The 18,251-nt window shown below is 39.0% G+C and overlaps 1 protein-coding gene across 1 annotated transcript in view; it reads right to left on the bottom strand.

Moving 5' to 3' along the window:
- Positions 1-482: 482 nt before the first annotated feature.
- The window catches only part of LOC133477890 (cytosolic carboxypeptidase 4), a 64,354-nt gene continuing 46,585 nt past the window's right edge, over positions 483-18,251 (bottom strand). Inside the window, exons 20-26 of the mRNA XM_061773219.1 lie at positions 12,790-12,970; positions 10,191-10,320; positions 7,501-7,632; positions 7,298-7,360; positions 4,919-5,032; positions 2,333-2,487; positions 483-1,403 (exon numbers count right to left, since the gene is read on the bottom strand). Coding sequence (XP_061629203.1) covers positions 1,247-1,403; positions 2,333-2,487; positions 4,919-5,032; positions 7,298-7,360; positions 7,501-7,632; positions 10,191-10,320; positions 12,790-12,970 — 932 coding nt within the window. The 3' untranslated portion in view covers positions 483-1,246. The remainder of the gene's footprint in view (positions 1,404-2,332; positions 2,488-4,918; positions 5,033-7,297; positions 7,361-7,500; positions 7,633-10,190; positions 10,321-12,789; positions 12,971-18,251) is intronic.

The following is an 18,251-nucleotide window of genomic DNA, read 5'->3' as shown; positions in this document are numbered from 1 at the left end:
ATATCCCTTACATATGGAAACATTTTAGAACTAGTCTATTTCATTGCATTGCGTAATGACCTTATGTCAAGCTTTGTGACAATATGGTGCCAGAGCATGTCAATGCATTTGCTGCATTGAGTGTGCCTGACTGACACTCTCTTAATGGGGCACTATGCAAAGATCCGTGTTTTGTTTCTAAATACATTACATAAGTTTGATGTGCTGAAAATGAATGCAAAGACATAACAATATAATGCTGAATTGTTGAGCTATAGCTTAAGCATCTTTTTCACCGTTTGAATTTTCCTGATTTTGTGGGCAGGGTTATACTTTGTAGCGCGAGTTCCCTTTATCACTATATAAGGACAAAGTGACGTTGTTTCGTTTGGCTATGCTGCTCAGGCAGACTACACCATGAACTGGCCAAAGTCAAGGCGAGTGTACCGCTACACCATCAGTGACCACAAAAGAAACAACCATCTCAAGGTATTTTCGAACAACTCTTTTATTAGGAAAACGGGCTTAATTATCTAAACATTTCATTTTGTCCATCTATTTTCTACACCACTTCAGGGTTACAGGGATGTTATATACTGGATATCAAAAACTCAATACTCATAGAAACTCAATTAAGAAAAAAGAAAAAAAGTTGCGAGTCAAATTCAGATTCCAACTGAATTCTTCTCCTTAGCCAGCAGCAAGGCTTCTAATCGGCCATGCTATTGATTTTAATTAGAAATTTTAATTTCAAACATTCTGCATAGATGATTTATTGCAATATAGATTAGGTCAAGATTTCTCAGTCTCGTTTTTTTTGTTAGAAATAAAAACAAACAAAAATGCCTTCAAAAATCATATCCATGCAACAATAGAAACGTCTTGTGTTACTACAACAGAAAATATCTTCAGAAATCTAACGTAGATCAATAAATATGACTATGACAATGTAGCAGACCCAAATGATTTAAATATTTAGTGAGGCAAAGATCACGGGCCACAACTGAGTAGAATAGTGGAGACATGATTACAGTATCCAGGTAGTATTACGCACTTGGGTCATATCATAATATCAGATTAAATTTTTAAAACTCAATTGAAAGACAAGTTCCAATTGATACCTCTCAGCTCAGATGTGGTCCCATTGGTGCGAGTCACATGAGCGCACTTGTTTCTTGATTCATCTAGAGTTTCAATGGACATCTGCGTTATCAGGTGAAGGGAGCACGCGACTTGACTGTTGTGAATGGCTGACACCATCTTGCCGTTATTGCCCTGCCGTTTGTCCTTCGGCGTCACCCTCTGCATCAATGTTGGCCATGCATCTGTTTACATCCAATTCTAAATCATTGCCTTTCAGACCACGAGACCCCGTGGAATATTCAATTTCTTCAACGCATGGGGGCTCATCCTCTTCAAAACAGCTGTATGAGAGACAAAAAGTGGCGTTTCACAATGTCTATCATGCAAAAGCAAACAATTAATTGGCTCAGTGTGAACATGTTCAACAATAATTGTCTACACTTTCTTCTAAAACTAATTCCGCATTAAAACGTATTCCTTTATACTTGGTATTTTGCCACAAAGCTCCAGTTTTGTCTCATCTTTCCAAAGGACATTCTCCTCGAAGCTTTGTTTGCTTGCATATATGCATTTTGCCATTCTCATCAGTTTCAAGTTGTTTTAGTGACCATTGGAGTTGTTTCTTTCTTTCATGGCAAGGTACCTCCAATTTTGCCTGTGCCTGTGTGTGTTTGAGTGCAACGTTTGTCCGCTAAAATCAAGAACGATTATCCTATTGAATGTAACGAGGCTTCTAGAGAACAGAGATTGGTAAAGAGGTTTTTCGTCACTTTCCCTAAAAACTATAAATATAAAAAGAGACGCGGCGTCCTGTACGAGTCTTTGATTGTAACATTCTAACGTTCGCTCGAATGACCTCAGAGGGAAACGCAGGTGTTTACTCTCTGACCCCCTTTCCAAATAATTGAAGCTTTCATCCAAACCAAAATACGCTACACTGTCCTGCCGAGGTAGTTGGGTCTCATGGCCTAATCTGAATGTACTCCGCTCTTGCCTCTATTCAATCATTCTCGCTGTATCCCCTCTGCCTACCACAGTTCTTACCCAAGACTTGTAAGTAAATAGTTACTTAGAACAACTTAACCCACAATCCCCTTGTTCAGCTTGGTTGCATTTCAGTCCATGTGCCTCAACGCAAACAAACAGCGACACACTAGCCTAACACACCCGCACAAAATGTGAATACATCTTCTTGCATAAACTTAAGCATTTAAATCAGAACACACCCTTTCAATATTTTGAAATTAGTCGGGGTAACACAGTATCTTACTTGTGTGACTTATGATCGAGGATGTTATGTCCCAGATTCATGCGGTTGATGAGACTCCTGCCATAAAGTGCCCTTGTCTCTATAGTCACGGAGAGCAGACTGTGGCAAAATTTCATTCCCATTTCTTCCAGCTCCCTGGTTCTTGTCTGCAGACCCTATACAAATACGAATAGAAAGGGAGGCACACATACAAAGACTGAATTTGCAGCAAACGCACACAAGACAAAATTGCTGCAGGGAGACAACATTTGACTATTGTCTTATTTATTAAATACTCTCAAGAATGCCCATTACCGTATGTTTGTTGTAGAGAGTACCACAACTGTTTGATCAGGTTTAGTGTGACACAATGTTAATCAACATTATACATTTGAACATTATTAGAATGAGGGAGTGGGAAAGGAGTTGATTGATGCCATTATGGATGGAATGCTTATACAAAGATTCTTTAAAAAAAATATATAATAATAATAAAAAAAGAGAGAAAGAATTGTTAGAATTAATTTATTAAACTTCTGGAAGGGCCTTCCCAAAAGATTTGTGAACAATGCTTAAATTATTTTTTGTTAGTTACAAAATGCCTTGACAACTTGCAAAGGGATCTTTGCCCAAATGTTATGTGGATGTACAGAAGTACGATATGGAGAGTTGATGTATGTATAATTTTGACCAGGTGTGGATTATAGAATATATACTATATATATATATATATATATATATATATATATATATATATATATATATATATATATATATATATTTATTGTAGTTATAATTGTTTTTTATTTAAATATATAAATGTTTGTGTTAGTGGAGGAAAACTGTGACAGAAAGAATTTCATTGCTGTGTTACCGTCGTGTTTATACTGTGCACATGATAAAGAAACATCTTAAAAAGAAAACCATTTGAAAGTCCCTCACACTCACCTCCTACGGACTTATAATTTACATAGTCACTCCCACCACACTTCAGTTGTACAGCCGGGTTCACGACCCTTGTCCTGCGTGCTTCTTCTCCTGTCTTTGTCCTGTCCTGTCCTATCTTGTCCTAGCCTTCCCTCACAGGGTGTAGCACTACTGCCCCATACAACACTCATATCTAATGTTTCATTGTTCTAGATATGTAATGATTTACTTTTCTCATTTTGTTTACAATGAATGCTTTGTCTTTTGTCTTCGTCTCTCACTCCCCTCTCGAAACTGTTCTGTTCGACTGATCGACTCTGATTCTCAATAAACATCAATTTTAATACTAAGAAACCACAGTGGCATCTTAAATACTCCACTGTGACACAATAAAAATGTTCCAGGATAAAAGGGATACATATCCTCCATTCTGCTTGACCTAACAGCCGAACAGGACAAAACATTTTTTTTTAAAAAAGAGAGAATGATGTGCTTGTTTACGTTTATTTACTTCCTGTACTGTGTTGGCATGTAAAGTCTGTACTAAGTTGCTGATTTAATGTGGCTTCAACTACACTAATATTTGAGTTATTGCTTCTTGTTGATGACATGATTCTGTAGCTTGTGTGGGGTACATTACTAACTATTGGGTACGGTTAAGCTAACGCTTTTTTTGTACTGTGGATAAGTGATATTACTGCCACTTGGAAAGTAACTAAAATGTTACTTTTTTTCTAACTTAGTTACTTTTAAAATCAAGTAATCAATAAAGTAACTAAGTTACTTTTAAGCTCAATTAATCAGTAAAGTAACTAAGTTACTTTTTCAAGGTAACTATGGCAACACTGCTTGGTTTGTGCTCTGACTTGCACTGTCAACAGTGGGTGATTTTATAAACATGGATCTGTCTTTCCAAATCATGACAAATTAATTGCATTTGACACAGGTGGACTCCAATTAAATCGTGGAAACTCAAGGATCATCAGTGGAAAAAAGATGAATGCCCCTCAGATTAATTCTGAGCTTCATAGCCAAGGTTACGAATACTTACCGTAATTTCTCGTGTATAATGCACATTCCCCCCGCCCCCCAAAAAATGTCAAAAGTCAAGTGCATGAATTTACATACCCTGGCAGAATTTGTGAAATTTTTATTTTTATTTTTTTAAATATGACTGATGACTGAACAACAACCATCATTAATTTCTTTATGGTTATGTTTTGTCAAATGATAATGGTTTTCTGAAATGCTTGACCGTTTGATTTGAATCCCATTAAAATAAAATTGTGCGTTTTCTAAAAAAAAATTTAGAATAAGGCTGTAACATAACAAATTGTGGAAAAAGTGAAAAGGTCTGACTACTTTCCAGATGCACTATATGTTAAAAAATGTACATCCATCACTACTTTGAATCACCATAGCATTATTATTAATGCAATTGTTTTGTTTTTTCATCCCTCTCAATTTCTTCCATTATGTTTGCCTCTCTGTCCCCTCCAGTCCTGAAATTTTGAAATAAATAGAAATGAATGCCATTCATGCCCATGATGAGTGTATGTAAACTTAATTTCAGTCAAGAGTTCAGTTCAGTTCAGAATAAGGGGGCTACACTATACAGTAGCTATACATTCACGATTACAAATATCTTCATAAAAGTTTCGAAAGTTCTATTTTACAAACCTTGTATATTCCTTGGTCAAAACCATTGTAAGTGCTTTCCATGGTATAACTTCTCACCACGCCCAATTCTTTCCAGACAACAATTCTGGCAGTGGCAGAACGGGACTTCTCCACCTGAGAATATCAAATTAGTAATAATTATGAAGTGGAAAAATTACAAATATTAGGACAGATATAATTCTAAAAAGTGGTTTATTTGGTCATTTCAGAGAATTCCGTCCATGATCACATGTGCAGTTATATTTAAACATTGAAACAAATATCCATCTACTACCTATTGTATACTTTTTGCTCACCACACATAGAACCAGATCACACACACGCAGGCATGCGAAGAGAGACTCAGAGTGAAAGAGGTGTGCACAGAGTGCCAAATCCTGAGATGCCTCGCTCAAGGGGTCCTCGACAGTAGCTAGCAAGCAGACTAGCATCTCTCCAACAAGTAGTTGTGGACTTTCTTACATTTTTGCCCATAGTGGGACTCAAACCTACAACCCCAATTCCAATGAATTTGGGAGAATTGTGTTAAACATAAATAAAAACAGAATACAATGATTTTCAAATCATGTTCAACCTATATTTAATCAAATACACAACAAAGACAAGATATGTAATGTTCAAACTGATAAACTTGATTGTTTTTAGCAAATAATCATGAATTTAGAATTGATGGCTGCAACACGTTCCAAAAAAGCTGGGACAGGTGGCAAAAAAGACTGAGAAAGTTGAGGAATGCTCATCAAACACCTGTTTGGAACATCCTACAGGTGAACAGGCTCCTTGGGAACCCATGATTGGGTATAAAAGGAGCTGCCCTGAATTGCTCAGTCATTCACAAGCAAAGACGGGGCGAGGGTCACCTCTTTGTGAACAAGTGCGTGAGAAAATAGTCCAACAGTTTAAGGACAATGTTCCTCAACGTACAATTGCAAGGAATTTAGGGATTTCATCATCTACGGTCCATAATATCATCAGAAGGTTCAGAGAATCTGGAGAAATCACCGCATGTAAGCGGCAAGGCTGAAAACCAACTTTGAATGCCCGTGACCTTCGATTCCTCAGGCGGCATTGCATCAAAAACCGACATCAATGCATAAAGGATATCACCACATGGGCTCAGGAACACTTCAGAAAAACAACGGCGCTACATCCGTAAGTGCAACTTGAAACTCTACTATGCAAATCAAAAGTCATTAATAAACAACACCCAGAAACGCCGCCGGCTTCTCTGGGCCCGAGCTCATCGAGGATGGACCGATGCAAAGTGGAAAAGTGTTCTATGGTCCGACGAGTCCACATTTCAAATAGTTTTTGGAAATTGTTGACATCGTGTCGTCCGGGCCAAAGAGGAAAAGAACCATCCGGAGTGCTATGGACGCAAAGTTCAAAAGTTCCAAAGTTGTCCTTCTGTGCGGGTGTGAATGGTTGTTTGTCTAGATGTGCCCTGCGATTGACTGGAACTCAGTTCAGGGTTTACCCTGATGGGCTAGGTTCCAGCACACCCCCAACCCTAATGAGGAAAACTGGTATAGAAAATAGATGGATGGATACAGATATAATTTAATGCTTCATATTAATAATATAGAAAACCTTGTTGTTTGGACTCTTTCTGGTGCCGTGCATTTGTTTTGGCTGAGACAAAAGTGTTCCTGACCAAATATTCCGAATGTTCCTGAAAGATGATGCTAGGAGCTGGCATCTCAGTACGATACAAAAATGAAATTTTGTCAAATTGGTGGTGTTGCAAGTGTCAACACAAACTACAGTTGTGCGATTCCTAAATCGCCCGGTTTAATGATTTCAACCTTCATAATGAATCACAGCGTGGGCACAGACGTTCGCTGCTATTGGTTCACTGACTTGAGTAAGTGCAGTCATCATGGGAAGCACCATAGACTGAGGTAATTCAGTTGCATCTGTAAATTCTGACTAATGGATTTATAAAAGGAGGAGGAGGTTATTTTTTTTAATTTTTGCTGCTTATTGATCAGACTGAAATAATGAAATGGAATCATTAAATCCATCCACCCATCCAACCATCCATTTTGTGTACCGCTTAGCCTCACTAGGAGCCTATCCCAGCTAAATGCGGGCGAAAGGCGGGGTACACCCTGAACTGGTTGCCAGCCAATCACAGGGCACATATAAACGAACAATCATTCACACTCACATTCACAAATACTGGCAATTTAGAGTCTTCAATGAACCTACCACACATGTTTTGGGGATGTGGGAGGAAACCTGAGTACCCACGCACGAACGGGGAGAACATGCAAACTCCACACAATTGAGGATGGATTTGAACCTGGGTCCTCAGAACTGTGAGGCAGATGTGCTAATCAGTCGCCCACCGTGCCACAATCATCAAATCATTATTACCATGTAGTTGCAGCTGTTGAAAGAAAAGGCTGGTGCAATACGATCCAAGGCCTTTGCAATCGTCTAGAAAGTGAAAGAACAAAATTGTTTTAGTTTTTACTGCAAAAGTGGTATTTTAAACAACGCACCTCAAAGAAAAAACAAGGTTTATATTAAAATCATATCACAATAATGAGCTTTGGAACACATGTACAACGTCCTACCCTATATCCAGGGTCTTCTTTCAGTCCTGCAGTGTCAACAGTAGAACCTGATTGCCATAGAGTTTCCTTTACACTGCAGCCATACAAGAAAACATTCTTTTTTCGAGAGTGGCCGTGATAGTCACAGAAGACCTTGAGGAAATACCATGGACAAAGAGATCTTAGAAATGTACCCAAACTTTAATACAACAACAAGAACAACAAAAACGTCCAAGGAGCTGTGAAGAAAGACCTGAAAACAACTGCTGGTAACACCAGTAACAATATCGAAAGGGCACAAGTTAAGGTAATGAACAACCACAAATGTACAGCGGCACTAGAACACACATGTCAAACTCAAGGCCAGGGGGGCTGATCCGGCCTTCCCACATCATTTTATGTGGCTCGTGAAAGCAAATCGTGCTCATCAACTTACATGATTCTTGCTAAAATCGCTACCAAAATTTCTAATTGTCATATGTAATAAATAACGATGAGATATTGTAAGGATTATTTTGTTTCCAATCCCCTTTTTCAAGCTATTATCCTTGACTTCTGATTTAAAAACTAGTTTTGCGTCAGTTTGTTGTTTATACTAATAATATGATGAGGTGTTTAACATTGATATGGTTTCACAGGGGCGGCACGGGGGGGCGAATGGTTATCACATCTGCCTCACACTACTGAGGCCCTGGGTTCAAATCCGGTCTCGCCTGTGTGGATTTTGCATGTTCTCTCTGTGCTTGAGTGGGTTTTCTCCGGGTTTTCCCCCAAAACATGCATGCTAGGTTAAGTGACCACTCTACATTGCCCGTAGGTGCGAATGTGAGTGTGGATGGTTGTTTGTTTATATGTGCCATGCGATTGGCTGGTGACCAATTCAGGATGTGCCCCGCCTCTCGCCCAGAGTCAGCTGGGATAGGCTCCAGCATGCCCGCGACCCTAGTGAGGAGAAGCGGTACGGAAAATGAATGAATGGTTTCACAGTCATAATGGCTCACTATTACTGCTATGTGGCCCGCGACAAAAACTAGTTTGACACCCCTGGACTAGAACACCTCTATTTCAGTATATATTATCAAAAGCTGTCCAGCACGCCCGTGACCCTAGTGAGGACAAGCGTTACAGGAAATGGATGGATGGATGGATGGATGCTTCAAATCAGCGAGGCAGCTAATATGTTCCATGTGGGAACTTGGTACACCTCTGTACTGTTGTTTAAAAAAAAAAAAAAAAAAAAAGTGTAATTTTTACTAGCTTTTCAGTCCCATCCAATGATGGAGATGGTTTAATGTTTAATGTTATAGGCTGTCAAACATTTGTCAAACAAATGTCAAACATTTAACAAGAGTCAATGGTAAAACGTCAAAGCACCCTAAACAGGAAGTTGCATCATAAAATAAGACCGCCAAAAATAAACTACCCAATTTTACTCATCATTAACTGTAAACTATTCATCCTGCTCATATAAAAATAGATATACTGTACATCCAACCATACATCCATCCATCCAACCATTCTCCTCACTAGGGTCACCGGTGTGCTGGAGCCTATATCAGCTGACTTTGGGCGAAAGGTGCTGTGCACCCTTAACTGGTCACCACCCAATCGCAAGGTACAAATAGAAAACAACCACGCACATTCACACCTACAAACAATTTAAAGCATGGAATACGCTTTATTAAAACGGAATACCTGACTTCCTGTGTATACTACGCTAATGAACATGACTACAGTTTGATTAAATTAGTAATTGTTTGAAGCCGAACTTACAAAAATGTTGTTTTCAAATGGCTGATGTCTGACAAAAGCTAAATATATGTCCATCCATCTATCCCTTTTCCAAACAGTTTATCCTTACTAGGGTTGCGGGTGTGCTGGCACCTATCTCTGGTGACTCTGGGCGAGAGGCAGGGTACACCCTGAACTGGTCCCTCGCCAATTGCAGGGTTAAATAAATGCATATCATTCAATTATTCAAATATATATATATACAAACAAAGCCTAAAAATCCCCTATTGTAATCTTTGGTGGCTCTCTGGTGACGTCTTGTCTAAAAAAAAAGACATTGTAGATGTTTACTTAAAGTCCCTACAGCTGCTTTGTCATAGCCACCTTTGCTAGTGAGTTGGGGAGTAATGCATGTATTATGCAGAAAAAAACTAAAATAATGGGGCAATGTTTGTGCTGATTTTGTGAAAATCTGCTCTAATATCTAGGAAAACAATCATCTTTTTGAGTATCTTTATTTTATTTCACAACAAATAAGTTCTGAAAATAAAATCTGAAAATTGCAGAACCAAATCAACACAATATTAAGGACATGTTTGTACCAATATTTTAAATAATTTAAAATAAGTACTTAACTGAAAAACATTCATATAGTAACTCCATACCGCAGAAACAGTAGAAGTCTATAAAGCTCTCCATGACGAATAAAGTACTGTACATTGTTTATATTCAGAGAAATGTAAACTGGAAGTGACTGTAGACATTTTTGTCACTGAGAATAAAACATAGGGCAGTACAATTGGCTACGTTTGCTATGGTGTGCTCTTTTTGGTTCAAATAGGCAGAAACTTAAGTCAGATCAATATTTTCCGTTCCTAACAATACCATGGTGAACTGAAATCCAATTTACTGCTTGGGGCGAACATGGCATAGGCTCACATGTCTGGCAAAGGACACAAGCAGTAAAATATCCATCTTACCAGGGGAGATCGTCCAATACTGTTGAGATAGTAGAGGAAGCCCTTGCTATGGTAGATGGTTGGACAGAGAATGGGGTCTGGTTTACACCACTGACGATTCAAATCCTCTCTGCTCAGATCACAGCGATTCCTGCAGTGAAACAAAATAGTTGGCATGATGTTATATTCATGATATTTCGGCTCTCTAATGAAAGCAGCATTGTGATCGAGCCCCACTGAATTCCGAATAAAAAAGTCTGAGTCTGTGATATTATTGGCAAATGATTTAATGATATGGGTGGAATTTTGCATGTTGAAGAGAATTATTCCAGATTTGGAATTGCTGTGTTGTAGAAATTTGTGTGCCTTCCAGCCTAATGATGTCAAAAAGGCAATCTGTAACAGCAACTAGGCGCCGAGGGTCAACGGTGTGTCGTCAGCACAGGTGCTGGATTATTTAGCCAAGGGGCAGCATAGACATAAAAAAAAACTCAAATTTAACCTTACGGTACACCACAGACAAAAGGGAAGATGTAGATGAAGAGTTGTTCCCTATTGTGACCACAAAGATTGGCTCTAAAAGATAATCGTAAAACCAACTCTGGGTCTGATATACTCAAGATTTGCGTGTGCAAAAACAGGTGCAAATTTGATTGCTTATGCGGTTAACGGTATTAAAAACTGCACTGACATCCTGAAGAATTCAAATTGAGCCCTCCCCGCTATCTGCTCATAAAAGAGGATCATTGGTAACTTTGAGGGGGGGATGTCTCAGTGCTTGCTGTGAGCTAAATAACATAGAAGTTAAAAGCTATATACTAGAAACCACCTTTGAAGGTTTGAAAACGGTGCGTCTGTGTGTGTGTGTACGTGTATATATATATATATATATATATATATATATCAGAAAAAAGACGATCGCATGGTTTAAAAGCACAGTGGACTACTCCCTCTACTGAAGAACTATCCAGTAATCCATCTTCTAAACAGCTTATCCTCATTAAGCTTATGGATACAATGCTGGGTCCAACTGTGTCAAAAAACTCTTTGAGAAATTTGATAGGGATGAAATTTAGGGTGCAAGCAGTTAATTTTATGTGGGATGAAATATCTGATAAAAGGGGACAGAACATTGGCTTGAAACGATTAAAACGACTATGACTTTGTCTACTTATGTTTATTATGTGATCTCTGGGAATGGTATTTTGTCTTTGTTGTCAACCTTAGAGATGAAAGAGATTAAATACTTACACACATAACCAACTTACACCTGTATATAAAGTATGATGCAGTAAGGGTAAACTGCATTTTATTTAAATAGTTTTTTTGTCCTGTTGTTTTTAGCTCAGAAAGTTGAGTTGAGTCAATGTATTTAGGTTTCGTTTTGCTTCACATAGAGTTTGTTAATTTTTTTTGGCCTTGGCTTCATCCTAAAAAAAATACAATAATTTTCCTTGTTGGAATTGTTATGTTATTTTTCTTCCTTGTGTGTGAGTGGAGTTGTTTTATGTTGTACTTGCCATACCCTAGACTTGGGGCGTAACACTCACACTGTACATCGGGTTGGTTCTGCTGAGTTTCTTTTACAGGTGATTGAGCACAGATTTGGAATTCAATAACACGGATCGTGTTATCTTAAGATAGCATGATTAAATTCTTGATTTGTTCGACAACTTTATGAACTGTATTTTAGTTTGCAACTGTAGCAATGTGGCTGTTGGCCAGTCTTCTACGGTGGAAAAGGGGGATTGACACGTTATTATGTGGACCCTTTAACATAATCAGAGACAAAGCCAGTCAACCACATATTCAACCTCCTAACCTCTAAGGAGGTATGGATCATCATAGAGACATATTATGCATCTTTTCAAAATAAAATAAAACAAACTTCCTAGGCATCTTAATATATCTGTTATGTGATGTTATCAAAATACTCCAAGGATCAAGATTTATTGAGACATATTTTTAAAGCATTACTTGCCATGGTGAAATTTGCTCGTTTTAGGGGCGGATCTCCCACATACAATACGCTAGCCCTCATCCCGCACCTGTTCAAAAAGGGGAGTTTGAAATATCGTAATTTCTTGTGTATGATGCGCACCCATGTATAATACGCTCCCCCAAAGTTGATCTCAAAATTCTGGAAAACCCTTTTATCTATATATAATGCATTGTTACAATGCATGTTTTTGCTTCTACCCTTGTGATCAAAACATGAAGTATTATCTCTATTTTATTAGTTTAAAAAAAATAATTATTCTGAAATTAAGCACTTTATTTGAACACTGAAGCACTTTATTTGAACATGTAATCCTTTTTTTAATTTACTTGCTCTTATTTTTAAATTCAGAGCCCTACTTTTATTTAGTAAATTAGAAAACACACAGTTGTGCTCATGTTTGAAAAGAGAGAACAATATCGAAATGAAAAAAAAAAACGAACAACAGAACCATAGCAGAAAAATAAGGTACAGTATATGGCTAATACTGTATAACATATGGGAGACAGTGCGGCATGGTGGCCGACTGGTTAGCGTATCTGCCTCACAGTTCTGAGGACCCGGATTCAAATGTATTTTATATCATGCAAATTAGGTGATGAGTTCTCGCTACATACTCACGTTCCATTAATGACCCCATCTGGATTTAACATGGGGATGATCTTGAAGACAAATGTCTCTCTCAGTGCCTTGGCTATTGGATCATTACTGCAAAGAAACTCTAGGGTGCCTTTCATTACCCAGCTGGCATTGGATTCACCGGGATGGACACGACTTGTTAGCACAATGCAGGGGCGGTTACCTAAAGAGAGACATTGACAGTGTCTGTCTTTTTCTGACAAACTAAAAAATGCTTGACAAGAACATTGTTTCTAAAGGAATACATTGTTTCCCAGTGATTATTGCTGGAATGTAGAACATATTGCAAAACAAATATTTGGTTGTATAACCACTATTTCTGAGAACTGCTTCATATCATGGTTGCATGGATTCAACCAACTTCTGGCACCTGTAAACTGGCATTCCAGCCCAGGACGAATGGATAAAAACTGCATTTCTTGGTTTTGTCTCAGAAACACAATTTTTTTTATCACCCAACCACCATGGAATTACCAGGTTCTGAGGATTGGGAGAGCTATTCCATAACGTTCATGTTGCTGGTATCGAGCCAAGCTGCTAATACCTTACGAGTGTATTTTGGGTAGTTGTTTTGTTGAAATACTCATTTCCACTTCGGCGTAGGAACAATTACCTCATTCGTCTTCTGATGTAGTCAAACAAATCCATGATCCCTTGTATGCAATAATAGGTGTTGGCCCAACATACTTGTACCACGATATGTTGCTGTCTTCAGTATACTGTGGCTTGAATCTACTTTTTGGGGTCATCTGGACCAGTGTTTCCCAACCTTTATTGAGTCAAGACACCCATTTATACAAGAAAGCTCTCCCGGAACACTGGCAAACATGGACACCACCAGTTCCCACACCATGCTCGACCCCCTTCTTATTGTTCTTGGCTATTGTTATCTGTTGCGTGTAAAGCGTCTTTGAGGCTCTTGAAAAGCACTATAAAAGGGTATCATGTATTATTATTATTGTCCATTATTATAGTAACTTTGGATAATTTTTTGTTTTGTTTTGAGCATGAACACCAAATATACAAAAATTTAAAATAGGAATGTGCAAATTTAGATATTGCCCAACAATTAACACTTTAACTAAAACTAACAAAATTAAATCGCCATAAAATGACACATTAAGGCAAATTCAGGCACAATTCAGGTCCTAAATTAACTTTGTTTACACTCGTGAAAAAGCAGAAGCTCGAATCTGAGCGCTTCTAGGCTGAAATGTTGACATTTTTAGTCAGACACAAATGACAGCGTAAGATACTGTATACTGTAACTGTTCTTTTTTGTAGTCTGTAGGTAAACCGATTGAATGTAAGGCCTGAGGTTCTCTGGCTCTTTGGACTGCGAGTTTCACGCCATTGTTTCCTCTCTTCTTTCTTGCCATGCTTATTGTAAATTAGGCACTTTTAAAACTTTGCTCCTGTGTGGGGCCGCGGAGACTTTGTGTACGATCATGTGACTGCCTGACTCCGTTGGATTGGTGAAACAGAGTCATGTAACAGCACCCGAGGCAGAAGTCTTACAGACAAAGCTAAACAAATGAAGCTGGCGGAATGTAGCTCAATGTCACAGAACAAAAGTAAGCAAAGCAAATTTATTTATATAGCGCATTTCATACACAAGGTAACTTTACATGATTAAAAAAAATTTTTTTAAACAAATAAAAACAACAGCTTATAAAGATTTAAAACGAAGAGAAAAAAATACAATTAAAACGGCGGACAATGCAATAAATATTTAAAAGTGGAAATGCTCTAAAACACTTGGAAAAAGAAAAGTTTTTACCTGGACTTAAAAACATGCACACTTGGGGCTGACGTCACTTCTGTTGGCAACTTATTCCATTTGTGTGCAGCATAATTGCTAAATGCTGCGTCACCATGTTTGCTTTGGACTCTGTGCTCCACTATTTGACCTGATCTCAGAGCCCTACTTCATGTATTCGGGACCTAAACCGCTTCGTGATAGACCAGTAGCAGAACTTTAAAATCTATTCTAAAGCTGACTGGGAGCCAGTGTAAAGACTTTAGAATTGGAGTAACATGCTTTGACCTTTATTCTGGTCTGAAAACGAGCTGCAGCATTCTGAATGAGCTGTAGCTGTTTAATCCTCTTTCTTGGGAGTCCAGTCAGAAGACCATTACAATAGTCACGACTACTTGAGATAAAAGCATGGATGAGCTTCTCCTGGTCTGCTTGACACATACAAGCCTTCACTCTGGATATGTTCTTCAGATGGTAGAAGACTGTTTTAGTCATTGATTTGATATGACTGTTGAAAGTCAGGTCGGAATCTATCAGAACACCAAGGTTTTGGACTTGGTCTTTGGTTTTTAAAGAGAGTGACTCCAGGTATTTACTAACAGCAATCCTCTTTTCATTATTGCCAAAAACAATTATCTCAGTTTTGTTGTGGTTTAATTGAAGAAGATTTTGGCTCTTCCAGATATTTATCTTTTTTTTTTATACAGGGACACAACACCTCAATTGAACTGTAGTCATCTGGAGACACTGCTAGATATAACTCTATGTCACCTGCATAGCTATGATAGTCAAAATTAAAGTTCCAAAGAATTTGACCCAAGGGTAGCATATACAGGCTGAACAGGAGGGGTCGAAGAACTGACCCTTGAGAGACCCCATAGGTCATTGCCATTCGATGAGATTGAACACTTCCAATGGCCTGATCTCCATAGGGGTCTGACGTATTTTGGAAAAGACCTCGCAGATACCAGTCAGGTTCACAGATAAGGTTCTTCATTGGTGGAGGAGGGGCCCTTCGCTTCTTAGTGGACGGTGGTTTCAGCCGAGGGGGTTCGGGAGGAAGATCTTGGCATGGTGTGCGTTGGATTCAATATTGACAATACTCTTCTTGGCCAGGGGTCTTGTAAAAGTGGCCCAAATCTATTTGTAAGTCTGATGTCAATTTTTTGCATTGACTCAAGTCCTTTTTTCTTGCCCTTCACTGTAGCGACCGTCCACGGCCGCTCACTCGGCGGTGAAGCAGGCCGCAACGCAGGCCAGCCGGATTCCTCGGTGATCTGCTGTTGTTGTGTCATCCCTTTTAGATGTTGTCCCATATTTTTGGGCTTTGCTCCCAGTAAATTCCAGGGAGAACTGCTGGATGGTCCATTACCGTTTCCACACTTCACATCCGTCCTCTTTGTTGAGATAAGTGGCTGTCTATAATAAAAATCTACAATATGTCTATAATAAAAGGTGATTCTTCTTCTTCTTCTTCTGTGGTGGTGTGTTTCAGAGAAGTGTGAGGGAGAGTTGGAAGGAAAAATTTGTATATTTATGTAAATACATGTTTTTTCACAGTGTGATTATTGTATCTTCACGGTGTAGGCTTTTGTGTATTAATAAAGGTTAGGTTTTTTTTTGTAAGGTTTTGCCCGTGCCTCGTGGCGAGGATGGCGCCGCCTGAGACGCCACCGTCTCTGAGGCACGGCGTGCGGATTGTGCCATAGCCTAGCTTCACGGTGGAGCAAGTGCTGCTAGCGGATTTCGTAATGTTGGGTTAGGATGTAAGAATGAAAAACTGAAGCATGTTCAGTCATTTAGACGACAGGTTTTCATGTTTTTAGACTCTCAGACGCAAACGTTGGATGTTTCTTTCCGTGTTCGTCATGAGGAAGGAATGTATATGGTGTATGCAAGCTCGGGAAGCATCAAATGTTTTGAGTGTGGAGATGTTGGTCATAAACGGGTGGCGTGCCCGCATAACAATGCTACAGTGAGACCTGCTGCTGTTGATAGCCCCGAGGATCATGCCCAGGCAGGTCCGGTTGTGGACGGGGTCGTTGACGTTGAGGAGCGGATGGCTGAGCCTGACTCCATTGGAGTGGGCCCTATGAGTGTGAATGCCATCTCGACGGCGGAGGTACCCCTTGCTGAAAGCCGTGGATCGATGGCGGCGAAGGTAGAGGGACAACGTGCTATTATTGAGAATGATGAAAGTAAGAATGACATGCAAATTATAGAACAGAATAGTATTGTTGATGGGATGAAAATGGCACAGGCTAGTGATGTGAGACAGCAGCTGAAGGCTGCTGACAGGGTAAACACTGATGATGATATAGTAGACCAGGTTCAGCATGGTGATGGTAGCCAGGCTATGGGGCTGGAGACTGATGGTGACTCTGATGGTGCTTCAATTGCTGACAGCGTTTCCCAGAGTAAGGATTTATACCCTTTGAAAGAGTTAGATGAGTTTTTGGAGGATATATTTGGTAAATGGGTTGATGTACAAGAATATTTTCCAGATGTTAGAAAGTTTGTGAAGACTGTGAGTACCCTACAAAAGGTGGTAGGAACAGACTTGCTTGATGACAAGAAGAGATATCACCTGAGGAAGCATGTGACTGCTGCTAGGAAAATTTTAAGTGGTAAAAGACAGAAAAAATTGAGAGTTGATTATTAAATTAGAAATGGAACTACAACACTGGGTGTTTTCTCTGCTGTTGTCTTTTGGCTGGTTGTTTTTTTCTCTCTTTTTATTAATATGAATTCTTTACGTGTTGCATCCTTAAATATTAACGGGGGTAGAAATGCACAGAAGAGGGCGCTAGTGTTAGAAATCCTAAAACAAAAAAGAATAGATATCGCTATGTTGCAAGAAACACACAGTGATAATTTTAATGAAACGGACTGGGGGCTATGTTGGGGCGGTCAGTACGTTCTCAGTCATGGCTCTAATTTTAGTGCGGGGGTCGGTATATTATTTAGTCCCACTCTTAGTGTTAATGTTTTAGCGATCACAGAAATAGTTGCAGGGAGGATTGTAATGGTTAAAGCAGAAATCCAAAACATTATGTTTAAATTTGTGAATGTATATGCATCAAATTGCGGGCGGGACCGTTTGAGTTTATTTGAAGTACTAAAGGAAAATTTGGACAACTGTGATAAAGTAGAATGTGTTTTAGTTGGGGGGGACTGGAACTGTTGCACCGATCCCGCTTTAGATAGAATAGGACAGGAGCTCCATACCCAGTCATCCTGTTTCTTGTCAAAGATGACCAAGGAGTTGGATTTAGATGATATGTGGAGGACAAAGCATCCGACCGACAGACAATATACCCGAATGAAAGTTTTTGATGGCGTGGTTACTGCAGCCAGATTAGACAGATTTTATATGTCTGTGGCTTTTAACACCAGGGCAATTAATTGTCAAATTTCCCCAGTTGGGTTTACAGATCATCATTTGGTATTATTGGAACTAATTTTGTCCCACATCGACAAGCCGAAATCATTCTGGTATTTTAATGTCAAATTTTTACATGATTTTGGTTTTTGTGAAAATTTTGGAGTAATCGGAGAGCCAATTCAGTGGTGGGAGGTAGGAAAAAGTCAAGTGAAAGTGTTTTGCCAACAGTACGCATCCTTCTCTAGTATTAATACTCGGAAGGCTATAGAGAAACTAGAAGAGGACATTGAGGTTTTGGAG

The sequence above is a fragment of the Phyllopteryx taeniolatus genome, chromosome 5 (genome assembly GCF_024500385.1).
Source record: "Phyllopteryx taeniolatus isolate TA_2022b chromosome 5, UOR_Ptae_1.2, whole genome shotgun sequence".
Lineage (NCBI taxonomy): Eukaryota > Metazoa > Chordata > Actinopteri > Syngnathiformes > Syngnathidae > Phyllopteryx > Phyllopteryx taeniolatus.
This window is presented reverse-complemented; position numbering and strand designations above follow the sequence as displayed.